The sequence below is a fragment of the Heteronotia binoei genome, chromosome 19 (assembly GCF_032191835.1).
Source record: "Heteronotia binoei isolate CCM8104 ecotype False Entrance Well chromosome 19, APGP_CSIRO_Hbin_v1, whole genome shotgun sequence".
NCBI classification, from domain to species: Eukaryota; Metazoa; Chordata; class Lepidosauria; order Squamata; family Gekkonidae; genus Heteronotia; species Heteronotia binoei.
In genome coordinates, this window is record NC_083241.1 from 27,321,530 (window position 1) to 27,334,964 (window position 13,435).

The window sequence follows — 13,435 nt, forward strand, 5'->3', positions numbered from 1 at the left end:
AATTGGAAACTTTGGCAAATGACCTCAAGTAACCCCAATGACCTCGAGTAACCCCAAAGGTAATTGGAAACTTTGGGAAATGACCTCAAGTAACCCCATCGACCTAGAGTAACCCCAAAGTTAATTGGAAATTTTGAGAAATGACCTCAAGTAACCCCAGTGACCTAGAATAACCCCAAAGGTAATTGGAAACTTTGGCAAATGAACTCAAGTAACCCCAATGACCTCGAATAACCCCAAAGGTAATTGGAAATTTTGGGAAATGACCTCAAGTAACCCCAGTGACCTAGAGTAACCCCAAGGTAATTGGGAACTTTGGGAAATGACCTCAAGTAACCCCAACGACCTAGAGTAACCCCAAAGTTAATTGGAAATTTTGAGATATGAGCTCAAGTAACCCCAGTGACCTAGAATAACCCCAAAGGTAATTGGAAACTTTGGGAAATGACCTCAAGTAACCCCAATGACCTAGAGTAACCCCAAAGGTAATTGGAAATTTTGGGAGATGACCTCAAGTAACCCCAATGACCTATAGTAACCCCCAGAACAATAAGAAATTTTGGCAAATGACCTAAAGTAATCCCAATGACTTATAGTAACCCCAAAGGTAATTGGAAATTTCAGTGAATGACCTCAAGTAACCTCAATGTTTTATCATAACTGCAAACATAATAAACCTTTAATAATCAGGATTACCAAACTGGTGGACCTTCTGATGGCACCTGGGTTTTTTGGGCCACTGTGTGACACAGAGTGTTGAACTGGATGGGCCATTGGCCTGATCCAACATGGCTTCTCGTATGTTCTCTTAAACTGGAGTTTGAGAGATTTCTAATTAGACCTCTAATAACCTCAGTGACCTAAAGTAACCCCTGGACTAATTTTTCAAGGGTGCTTCTGCATGACCTGAAGAATCCCATTGACCTCCAACACCATGCCAGGATCCAGCTGCACCCCCTGGAACTATGGCTATGTTTCTTCAGCAAAACCCCTCACCAAGCCACACTTCTCCTTTCTTGAGTGGCCTTTCTCATGCTCAACAGTGCCTTGTTTTTGTCTAGAGTGAGCTTCAGTTTACTCATCCAACCCATTGACTTCTCCAAGTGTTTGTTCAGGACCTCCACAACCCTCTCAACTGAGGCACTGGGAACAAATACATCCATGTGTCACCATCCCAGTGGTCGACCATCACACCACAGCTCTCTCTGCAGTTTCATATGAATGTCATGTAGCCGGAGGATAAGATGTACCCCTGCAGGACCCCACAACTCAACTGCCGCAGAGCTGAGTAGCACCTTCTGGAAGTAGCCATTACTCCTACTCCCAACCCAGTCAGTGCCCCCCCCCCCGAAAGGTCCCATGGTTGAGGGCATCAAAATCCACACAGGTTCCATCAAAGAGCATGTGTTCAAGGTGATGTGTTCTGTGACAGGGGTCCTTACATAGGCACAGTTTTGCTTGTGGAAAACAAAGGCGTTTATACTTAGTTATGTCAAATCATTTTGGACAGTATTTACATTCTATACATCATAAACAATGCACTTTATATGCTGTTAAAGGACTAAAATAAGCTTAGGTTGATAAGAAAGAAATGCATATATTTCAATTTTTCCTACAAATTTTCACTTTTTTTCTCAAAAGAAAACTTTCCCACAGCTTAACAATTTGTAGAAATTTTACATCTCTAGCGGCAGGCCATCATGGCAGTTTACAGACATTGGGCAGGGTAGCCAAACTGGAGTTTGACAAAGAAACATATTCCCTGTATGCCGTCAGCCAGATACAGACAGAATCGAGAATCCACGTGAAACATGGAAGGCCAGATTAACTGACCACATCTCTCCCCTAAATAACATTTTTTTGAGCTAAGATCTCAAGCCACAGAACAGATGATTTTTTTTTTCCTTTCTGCTTCCAAGCTGGTGAAATTTTGGGAAATGTACCTTATGCATCTAAGGGAACACAAAGATAGCTTCTCTTAAGAATTATAGAAATGGCCCCAGGCATCAACACACAACAGAAATGCAAGAGATGTTTACAGGGATATTTGTTACAGAGACTCAACACAGGAGAATAACACCAGAACCTATAGATAGATCTAGGTGGGTCGCCATGTTGATCTGAAGCAGTAGAACCAAGTTAGAGTCCAGTGGCACCTTTAAGACCAACAAAGTTTTATTCAAGGTTCGAGCTTCCATGTGCAAGTGCCCTTCCTCAGATACATTGAAATGGAAGGTTAATATTTCATATATAGAGACAGATGCCTCTACGTGGGTGAACAGCAAACTAGCATGCAACTTAAGATGTTTTGACATATGCAAAGGATTTGCTGTTCACCTATGTAAAGGCATCTGTCTCTATATATGAAATGTTAAACTTCCATTTCAATGTATCTGAGGAAGGGCACTTGCACATGAAATCTCATACCTTGAGGGCAACTTAAAGAAGAACTAAGATTCCACACTGCTTGCTTCTAAGTTTAACCTCAGCTAAGAGGAGTGGTCTGGAAGATGGCAGAGAAACAGAAGTGGCTTCCTACAGCAGTAGAATTTTTACACCATCAGTTGCTGTTAAAAACAACAACAATGGTGGGTACTTCATTTGCAACTCCTTCATAACTTGAGAGTTCGCACCCTGCTTTGGCCTATTTTGGTGGGTCTCAGGGAACACCTACAACCATTAGAACTTTGTGGACCAAAACAATTGCGACCTATTGATGACTGCACACAGCAAAAGACTTCCGCTGCTGGTTTCTGCGAGCCAAACCACGCACCACATTAAGAGCATGGAGAAGACAGGTCCAAGGAGTTGCTAGCAGCTGACTGCTTTAGAATCCTGCAGGAGAGGACCCCATGACTTCCAGGGATACGGGAGGAAAGGAGGAGTTGCACAAGTAAACTATTAACAGGAGTTGCAGTGGTGGTTTCATTTAGTAGATCAGCTAAAGTGTTTTCTGCTGAATGGGGTCAAATATCATAAGTACTCTGAGGAGCTAAAGCGGGGGGGGGGGGGAGGGAGAGGGGTGCACAGCACAAACATGGGCCATAATTTAAGGTTGCCAGTCTCCAGGTGGTCGGGACACCTAGAGTATCACAATGAAAGTCTGAAACCAAGCAAAAACTGTGAAATAATTAACGAAAAAACCCAATACACAACTTTATAATCTTATTGCAAAATATTTTAAAGACAAAAACTCATATCTGGAGCACCAGCACTTTCATTCAGCCCGTTGAAACGGGTGGATCATCGTGAGTTTTTAAGAAGTTGGAAACTGACGTTATTAAAAGGACTTGAATAAATGAAATAAGGAAACTTTGATAGTATTGTCAATTGTTACTTGATTGTAATTAGGATAAATTTTTGATATTATGATTTCTCGTGTTGTATATCTTTAAGTAATTGTAATTTAGTTAATAAGTTTTTGTCTTTAAAATATTTTGCAAAAGATTATTAAGTTGTGTATTGAGTTTTTTCGTTATTTCAGTTTTTGCTTGGTTTCAGTCTCCAGGTGGTGGCTGGAAATCTTCCAGAATTTTAACTGGTCTCTCAAGTAAAAAAGATTATTTACCTTGGAGAGGACCCCACTAAGTCCTCTCCCTTCCCCAAAACGCACCCTCCCGAGGCTCCACACCCCCAATCACGAGGTATTAGTCAACCCCAAGCCGATAACCCTAACCATAATTGACCTTGACCAGGACTAATGGGGCAATACAGTGAAGGTGTGATGTCACCAGGCCCCACCTCATGACATCATCATGAATTTCAGGGGGTGGGATGCTGGGGACTTGGCAGCTCCGAAGGCCTCAAGCAGCCGAGATGAATTGCCCACCATCTTGTTTCACAGATAAAACTACACAGCTGGCTCGTCCAAGGAGGGGTTGAGACCTTCAACCTCCAATTGGTTTGGGTGTTTGGAGCTAGCCCCCCGTTTTGGTCTACCATTTTACAGGGGATACAAATGCCCCAGGTCAGCAGCTTGCCTTGGACAGCCACCTATGAACTTCATTGGTCTCCAGTTCCCTTGACCCTGCTAAACTGCTCAGAGAGGCAACGAGCTGTGAGCATGGACCAAATAGTACCTGCCAAGTGACCAAGCTGGGGGAGTTACAGGCACTGGTAGGCTTTGTGTGGCTTCTGAACCATACATTGTGCACTCCTGCAGTCGAACAACAACAAACTCTTCTTGGGTTCACCGACATGTAGGGTGGAATATAATATTACACAATCCTTTGTTCTAGAGAGCCAGGAATGGACTTCAAAACTCGAACAGGAACGATTGACACACCAGGGATCATAATTCGCCCTAAAATGCACATACACGTATGCAGGGGTCATTTTGTAGAAAAAGAGGTGCAGGAGCTCATTAGCACAACTCGTTAGCACTATTCATTTGCATAAGCCACACACCCGACATCACCAGCAGGTGTACTAAATTATATCAGCTCAGCATCAACCTTAAAATGCTTCTTGAATTATAATGGTCATAATAAAACCTTACTCTCATCATACTTTTTAAAATTACTTTCTCCTATGGCCACAGTGGCATGAGGAAGATTTCCATCTGTCTGCTTATTTTCCCTTTCTGTGTGTGTATGGGGGGGGTGGTGGAATATTAGAAAGTTTGTCAAATCTTAAGAGTTCAGCAAATTTCTCACAAAGGGTTTGAACAATGGAGCCCAGAAGCAAGTATTGGGGGAGGGGGTAAGGAAAAAAGAGCACAATAACATTTAGGGGTTCCGGAGCTCTGCTCCAGTGAGCTCCTGCCCAAAGTGAGACCTGCACGTATGCAGTTCCAAATCTCTGCTCTCTTTAGAGTGGAGAGATGAATTTACAGGAGACCAGAGAAGGATCTCTGCTCTGAATTATGGCTTAACAGAGGCCAAGACAGGCTGAGCGATGGATAGTTTCCAACAGGATGAGCTCAGCTGGTAAAATGGACGGGGTATTGCATCAGCGAGCCCTTCTCCCAGGTATAAAGGTGTTTATCTCTCGGGTTGTAGGTGAGCATGGCCAGGTTGGACGGGCTCCGTTTCAGCTCGAAACTGGCATCGACCTGCTTTTCGCTCAGCAAGTCGAAAGCAAACGTCACGTAAGAGTCATCCTTGTCGGTGACGTAGAGCACCCCGCAGGCAATGAAGGCATTGCCAGCTTTGGACTTCGGGAACGTGGTGTTGATGTTCAGCAGCACTGAAAACTTCTCCTCTTCCACGTAGGCCACCATGATGTTTTCATGGAACCTCTCCACGTACATCACCCAAAATCCCATCTCATCCACGGCGATGTTGAAGTAGGTTTTCGAGTAGGCGAAGAGGTAATGGCGCATGTGGCTCCAGGCTTGCTCTAGCATGAGGGTTTCGGACAACTTTGTCATCAGGTCGAATCTGCAATGGGTGTTCAAAAGCAGTTAAGAGAGCAATGTTCTACAAAGGTGAGTGTGATACAGCACACAAGACAGCCAAGGTAGTGCAGGAGTTAAAGCAAGGGTGTCAAACATGTGTCCCAGAGGCTGAATCAGGCTGCCGAAGGGCTTCTATCAGGCCCCCCAAACAACTGGTTGTTATCTGCTTCCTTCTCCCTCTCTCTAGCTTCCTTTTGCATCACAGCTTGCTTTGCCAGACTTGCTCAATTGCACAGGAGCTACAGAGCAAAGCTTCTATTTTGTCCATTGGCTGAGGCTCCTCTCTTGGGGGGGAGGGAGGGGGAGCTTGCTTCAAAGGAAGCTCTGGCTGTTTCCCCAGGAGGGGGAGGAGCTTCAGCCAATAGAAGGAAAAGTGGCTTGGCTCAGTAGCTCTGCTGTGCGATTGAGAGAGCCTGGAATGCACATGAAAGATACAAAGAAAGCACTTTTAAGACAAACAAGTGCTAATGTTTTAAGCATGATTTATCTTAAGGTTGTTTTTTTTTAATTGTGTTTGTCTGTGTCCTTACATTGGCATTACATTTTATGACACATATGGCCCGGCCTGGCAAGGTCTCATTTATGTCAGATCTGGCCCACATAACAAATGAGTTCGACACTCCTGGGTTAAAGTGTCAGACTAGAGTTCAGGGTGACCTGAGTTCAAATCTCCACTCTGTCATGGAAGCTCCATGGGAGACTGTGGGCCAGTCACACTCTCTCAGCCTAACCTAAGAACATAAGACAAGCCATGATGGATCAGGCCAATGGCCCATCCAGTCCAACACTCTGTGTCACACGGTCTGACATTTTGGAATTGATCCACTTTTGGAGCTTATCCGAACCGGCAACTTCCAGCTGGATGGCTGCCAAAGTACTGGATAACGGAGAGCTCACCGAACCGATAGACGAGCGGTCAGTCCCATGCGGAGTCACAGAGACTCGGAGGAGGGCGAAATAGCCGGTGCACTTCTCCACGCTGCTTTACACCCCAAAGCAGTGGCAGCAGTGCAAATCAACGTCCCTCATGGACAAGGCGGCCGGGCGATACACCACCCTGCTCACCGGCACGGGAGCGGAGGGTGAAGAGGGAGCGGTAGGAGGCGACGGCCCAGAGGACAGGAACAGCCAATCCTCGAGAGGAGGCGATGAAGCCCTCCTGATCAGAAACGAGATGCTGCTATGGGTGAGAGAGATCCGGAACGAGGTCCACGCGAGCCACATGCAGATCACGCACAAACTCCAGAGACAACTGGACCTGATCCGGGAGCAACTACCGAGAGCTCTGGGCGATCAACCACCGGCGGGGCCACTGGCGGGAGGGCTGGGAGAACCAGGCGAACCGGCACCTGACCAACCGGCTGGCCCGGCCACACCCGTTCCCGACTATTTTGTCCATTGGCTGAGGCTCCTCTCTTGGGGGGGAGGGAGGGGGAGCTTGCTTCAAAGGAAGCTCTGGCTGTTTCCCCAGGAGGGGGAGGAGCTTCAGCCAATAGAAGGAAAAGTGGCTTGGCTCAGTAGCTCTGCTGTGCGATTGAGAGAGCCTGGAATGCACATGAAAGATACAAAGAAAGCACTTTTAAGACAAACAAGTGCTAATGTTTTAAGCATGATTTATCTTAAGGTTGTTTTTTTTTAATTGTGTTTGTCTGTGTCCTTACATTGGCATTACATTTTATGACACATATGGCCCGGCCTGGCAAGGTCTCATTTATGTCAGATCTGGCCCACATAACAAATGAGTTCGACACTCCTGGGTTAAAGTGTCAGACTAGAGTTCAGGGTGACCTGAGTTCAAATCTCCACTCTGTCATGGAAGCTCCATGGGAGACTGTGGGCCAGTCACACTCTCTCAGCCTAACCTAAGAACATAAGACAAGCCATGATGGATCAGGCCAATGGCCCATCCAGTCCAACACTCTGTGTCACACGGTGGCCAAAAAAACCCCAACAAAATCCCCAAATGCCATCAGAAGGTTCACAAGTGGGGCTAAGAAGCCCTTCCACTTTGCCTCCCCATAAGCACCAAGAATACAGAGCATCACTGCCCCAGACAGTTCCAATAATATACTGTGGCTAATAGCCCTGATGGACCTCTGCTCCATATTTTTATCCAATCCCCTCTTGAAGCTGTCTATGCTTGCAGCCGCTGCCACCTCCTGTGGCAGTGAATTCCACATGTTAATCACCCTTTGGGTGAAGAAGTATCCGTTCTAACCCGACTGCTCAGCAATTTCATTGAATGCCCATGAGTTCTTGTATTGTGAGAAAGGGAGAAAAGTACTTCTTTCTCTACTTTCTCCATCCCATGCATAATCTTGTAGACCTCTATCATGTCACCCCACAGTCGACATTTCTCCAAACCTCCTTCATGGAGGAGAGGGGACCTCCAGGAACAGCATTCAAGGGCGGGTTTTGGGATACAGTAGGAAGAGGGTGAGGCGAGAAAGTCACAGGCCAATTTTGCACTCACCTTACGCCGTCTCACCTCCGTCTTCTCAGCGCGACATCCTCTCAATTTCCCAATATTTGCATTGGGGCTGCAGCAAACACTGCGCTTTTTGCATAGCAAACGGAAACTGGTTTTTTGTGAGAGCGGCGTAAGGGTGAGTGTGAAATCGGTCACATTCTGCGTGGAAGAAATCCTTCCAGCCATGGAAATGCTCTCCCAGACTCCCAACTACTACCTCAGCCCTTATCCCCCTTCTCCCTGCCCCAAACTGCAGCGCCAACGCAAATAGTGGGAAATCGGGAGGATGTCGCGTTGAGAAGACAGAGGTGAGAGCGGCGTAAGGTGAGTGCTCCACAAGAAATTAGAAGGGGACATTCAGAACGCACTCTATAAATGCTAAGTATTAAGCTGCATGGCTTATTTTAAAATGAATAGGATTTATTAATGGAAACATTTGTTCCCTTTGCTCTCACTTTCCCACTCTGTTCAGGTCTCTGAAGGGGCTTTAAAAATACATGAACACAGGGGTCATTTTGTAGGAAAAAAGGTGCAGGAGCTCAGTAGCATATCTCATTTGCATATGCCCCCGGATCTGTGTGCAGTGGGGAGAGAACTCCCCGCTGCATGCAAACCCTGGCTGGAGGTTCAGGAGCCACTGCTGAATTCAAGCCCTGCATGAACACCCATGAATCAGCTTCTGAGATCTGACAACACTGGGCTTAGGTCAGGGCGGGACATTCAGGGCAGGGCGGGAGTCCCATTAGCTGAGCAAAACAGAATGCAAGGAGCATCTTCTCATTCATTGGCCCATTTTCACCCAGGGAGAGGCCAAGGACAGCATCCCACCTGCGTGCAAAAGGGCGGATGTTTTCGTTGGCTCGCGCTTCAAGCCCAAGCTTTGGCTCCTTCCCACTGAGCCACCCGAACAAAACCACAGCTGTGATCTCACCCTCTTCAGACTAGGCAAGCGAGCTACGCACAGATGGCCTCTGGGCCAAAGTGAGCTCTGGAGGAAAGGCAGCGCACAGAGAACACCGTGACTTGGCACAACACTTGGGACACAAACTTTTTGAACAGGGAAAGCCGAGTCAAAAGGGAAGGGGTGGGGAGCAATTAAAAACTTAATATGAAAGTCTCTTCCTCCCCTCCCTTCCCTCCAAGTCAGAAGGTTTATTATTGGAATTCCCAACAGGAATTGAAAACAAGTCATATGGTAACTTCTCCTTCCAAGAAAACAGAAGAACTTGCATCATTAGGGTTGCCAAGTACCTTGAACCCCCTGGCTTCTATTGTACCACAGAGTTTTCCCTCCCAAATGGCTGGAGCATCCGGGAAAACCATAGAGTTTTCCCGGAATCACCTAGAGCAGTTGCCGCATGCCGGCAACAGCACAATGACATCACTTCCAGGTAACGTCATCGCGCTGGCGACATTGTGGGAGGTCCCCCCCACTAGCCCAATGTGGGCTGGCAGGTTGGGAACCTCCGGGGCAGAGGAAAACCCCACCCGGACTGGCAGCCGAGTGTGGCAGCCCTTTGCAGCATATAATTCAGAACAAAAAGGAGAAGTTTGTTTTCGGAATAGGTTTCCTGGAGGGCAACAGATAGCAGCTAATTTACACATTCAGAGTCTACGCTGCCAAAGGGGGGGAAAGAATGTCAGAACACCTGGACATCCTGGGGATTTGCAGAACTAGGCATGTGTTTTGTTTCCCACTGTGCTTGGGATGGAGCTGGGAACTGTTTGAGGATCCAGACCAAATTGTGGCTGGGGGATTATCTTCTGAGTGGCTAGCCACTTGGTACAGTAGTCCTAATCAGAAATGCAAACTTTTCGATCAGAAGACCAGTCAGTGCAACAGGCACCTTGGTCACAACAAGTCAGGTGCATAAACAGGGAACAGAGCTATCGTTATCATGTCCAACCAGCTGGAATGGGACTCTGATAGACAAAAAAAAACTTAAGCAGCATTGAAAAGTAAAGGAGCACTACTAAAGGGCCATAGTCCTTTGCAGTTGCTTTGGGACCAAACACAGATGGACTCACGGACACATGAATCTACCTTCTACTTAGGGCTTTTTTTTGTAGCAGGAACTCCTTTGCATATCAGGCCACACACCCTCTGATGTAGCCAATCCTCCAAGAGTTTACAGGGCTCTTCTTACAGAGCCTGCTGTAAGCTCCAGGAGGATTGGCTACATCAGGGGTGCGTGGTCTAATATGCAAAGGAGTTCCTGCTACAAAAAAAGCCCTGCTTCTACTGCATCAGTCCACTTAAAGTCACTCTTGTCTGCTCAGACTGGCAGCGGTTCTCCAGAACCTCAGGCTGAGGTCTTTCACATCACCCATGAGTCCTGGTCCTTTTAACTGGAGATGCCAGAGATTGAACCTGTGACCTTCGGCACGCCAAGCAGAGGCTTCCCCAATGAGCCCCATTACACTTGATGGCTTGTTGCATTGTTTTTACAGTTTTGGGGGGCACGGCCTTTCTTTTGAAAGGCAGAATCTCACTAATACAACGTCACAGTTTTAAAAAATTAATAAAGCTCGCCACATCAGCCTTGTATCTAAGTGTTTGGACACAGTGAAAATCCTCTCATTGAAGACAACTTTCAGCAATGTCTCTTGTAACCCCCCGAACCACCTACTTACTTCACAATGTTATTGGTCCCTATTTTCTGATAGTATACGGCGTTATTATAGACAGTGTGGCCGCATCCGTAAAAGTGCCACGGCAGCTCGATGACTTCGTAGCTGTCGTTCAGCAAGGCGGCCATGTCAGCATATTCTTTTACCATTTTGCCTGTTCAGAAAGAGGGAGAAAAGTGTGGAGTGAGCCGAGCTAGATTACAGCTAACCTAGAATCGTCGAGCCGAAAGGGGCCATACAGGCCTTCTAATCCCCCCCCCACCCCCTGCAGGGCTCTTTTTCTAGCAGGAGCTCCTCTGGGCCACGCCCCCCTGATGTAGCCAATCCTCTTGGAATTTACAGTAGGCCCTGCACTAAGAGCCCTCTAAGCTCTTGGAGGATTGGCCACATCAGGGGGCATGGCCTAATATACAGAGGAGCTCCTGCTAGAACCATCTCTGACAAGAATTTGTCCAGCCAATGTTTGAAGACTGCAAGGGAGGGGGAGCTCACCGCCTCTGTAAGCAGCTGATTCCACTGTTGAACTACTGTAAAAAAATAATAAAAGCCCTTATATCCAGACGGTACCCTTCTGCCCATAAGTTAAACCCACTATTGCAAGTCCTATCACCTGCTAACAAAGGAGAAGGGGAAACAAACTCAATCCGAAATGTACTGAGAATGCTACAAAGGTTGAACGACACCAAATTAAAAAAATCTGTATCAAAAGAAATATATTCATGATATAGTATACACAAACACAATAATGTAATTCAAAACATAGGGCCTGAATATCAGGGTGTATAAAGAGTCATCAAGAATAAGCTTTTACATGGGTATACGGAAATCGCTTATAAATTGATTGCGTGAAACAAAAAAATGAACAGATGATTTGTGGTTTTGAAGATAAAGAGTCAAAAAATAATAAGTTTATAGCAGTCGGAGCCCTCTGTTCACAACCTGAGTTCGATCCCAGCGGATGCTGGTTCAGGTAGCCAGCTCAAGGTTGACTCAGCCTTCCATCTTTCCGAGGTCGGTAAAACGAGTACCCAGCTTGCTGGGGGAAAAGTGTAAATGATTGGGGAAGGCAATGGCAAACCACTCCGTAAAAAGTCTGCCATGAAAATGTTGTGAAAGCAACGTCAGCCCAGAGTCAAAAACGACTGGTGCTTGCACAGGGGACTTACCTTTACCTTTTTTATCTTTCTGTTACAGAGAAAATTGGAAATTATTCCTTGCTGTTTTTTCACAATTGTTATAACTTTATTCTTGGGCTGTTTTTTTTTTATCCTTCTTTTATTTAAAAATTTAATAAAATTCATTCAAAAAAGAGAATAAGCTTTACATAAGCTACTATAATTTCCTCATACAAAGTTGAGGATAAATATCAAATGGCCACACTACCTGAAGGAGTCTCAGAGCGGCTTGCCATCTCCTTTCCCTTCCTCTCGCTACAGCAGACACCCTGTGAGGTAGGTGGGAGCTGAGAGAGCTCTCGGAGAACTGCTCTGAGAGAACTGTGATCGATTGACCCAAAGTCAACAAGTGCATGTGGAGCAGTGGGGAAATCAACCCCAGATCTCCAAATTGGAGCCTGCCGTTCTTAACCACCAGAGGTTGTTTTGTAGAAAAATAGGTGGTGGAGCTCATTAGCCTAACTCATTAGCATATGCCACCGCCCCTCCAAGCCAAAAGCAACGCAATGCAAGAAAGGAGAGCCCCGGGCTCTCCTGGGCTGCCTCCCTCCAGTTAAAAGGCCAGCAAGCCACCCGCTACCCATAAGAAGTGGATGGGATCCATGGGATCTTCCATGGGATCCAGGGAACTGGGCAAAGGAAGCTCTGGCTCTCTCTCCAGGGCTGCTGGCAAAGCCCCTGGTGGCTGGCTGCCCATTCTCCTAATCCAGGGATTGTTACGCAGCTGCACCTACTATTCAGTGGACAAGGTAGGTGGGGAGGAAGAGGGGGGACCCTCAGAAAGGTTCAGGAGCCGCACTCCCGTGAGCTTCTGCTGAATCTGAGGCCTGTTAACCACTATACCACACTGGCTCTGACAAGTGTTTGTCCAGCTGCAGCTTAAAGACTGCCAGTGAAGGAGAGCTCACCACCTCCCTAGGCAGCTGATTCCACTGCTGAACTACTCTTACTGTAAAAAAAGGAATCCTAATAGTTCCTAATATATTGCCAGTACCTTTCTGCCCATAATTTAAACTTCTTGCCTGTCCCTGTCTTGCCCGCAGGATCCTGTACGTCTTCCCGGGGAAAGGGCATATCTGTTCTTTGTTTCATCCATAGTGGCAGGGCTTTTTTTGTAGGAGGAACTCCTTTGCATATTAGGCCACACACCCCCTGATGTAGCCAATCTTCCTGGAGCTTACAGTAGGCCCTGTACGAAAAGCCTTGTAAGCTCTTGGAGGATTGGCTGCATCAGGGAGGCGTGGCCTAATATGCAAAGGAGTTCCTTCTACAAAAAAAGCCCTGCATAGTGGGTATCACGCATGCATCTGGGAGGATCTATAACCGTAGTGCCCTGTCCTCAGAATGTCCCTTCTGTCCTCCAGAGACACCTTGATACCTGTAAAATGTTCTGTGATCCAAATCCGCTCGTCGCTGTGGTTTGCGGCATCCATCATCCATACTCCAAAAGTCTCTTTCACCTTCTTAATCTCGACAGGGCTTCCTATTGACTTTATGATGCAGTCTAGCAGAGAGAAACAAGAATAAGTTTATCAATGGCTCCTAGCAATGATAACTAAAGGAAACCTCCATATTCAGAAGCCTTCAACCTCTGAATCCCAAAGCTAGGAGGCAACATCAGGGGAAAGCCTTGGCCTCTACACCCTGTTGTTGGCCCTCCAGAGGAACTGGTTGCCCACTGTGTGAGACAGGATGCTGGATTAGATGGACCTCTGGTCTGTTCCAACAGGGCTCTTCTTGTGGTCTTACAAAAGCCTTAGC

The 13,435-nt window shown here is 46.6% G+C and overlaps 1 protein-coding gene across 1 annotated transcript in view; it reads right to left on the bottom strand.

Moving 5' to 3' along the window:
* Positions 1-4,849: 4,849 nt before the first annotated feature.
* GLDN (gliomedin) overlaps positions 4,850-13,435 on the bottom strand; it is a 45,648-nt gene continuing 37,062 nt past the window's right edge. The window contains exons 8-10 of the mRNA XM_060259971.1: positions 13,053-13,178; positions 10,503-10,653; positions 4,850-5,381 (exon numbers count right to left, since the gene is read on the bottom strand). Of these exons, the coding sequence (XP_060115954.1) occupies positions 4,922-5,381; positions 10,503-10,653; positions 13,053-13,178 (737 nt within the window). The 3' untranslated portion in view covers positions 4,850-4,921. The remainder of the gene's footprint in view (positions 5,382-10,502; positions 10,654-13,052; positions 13,179-13,435) is intronic.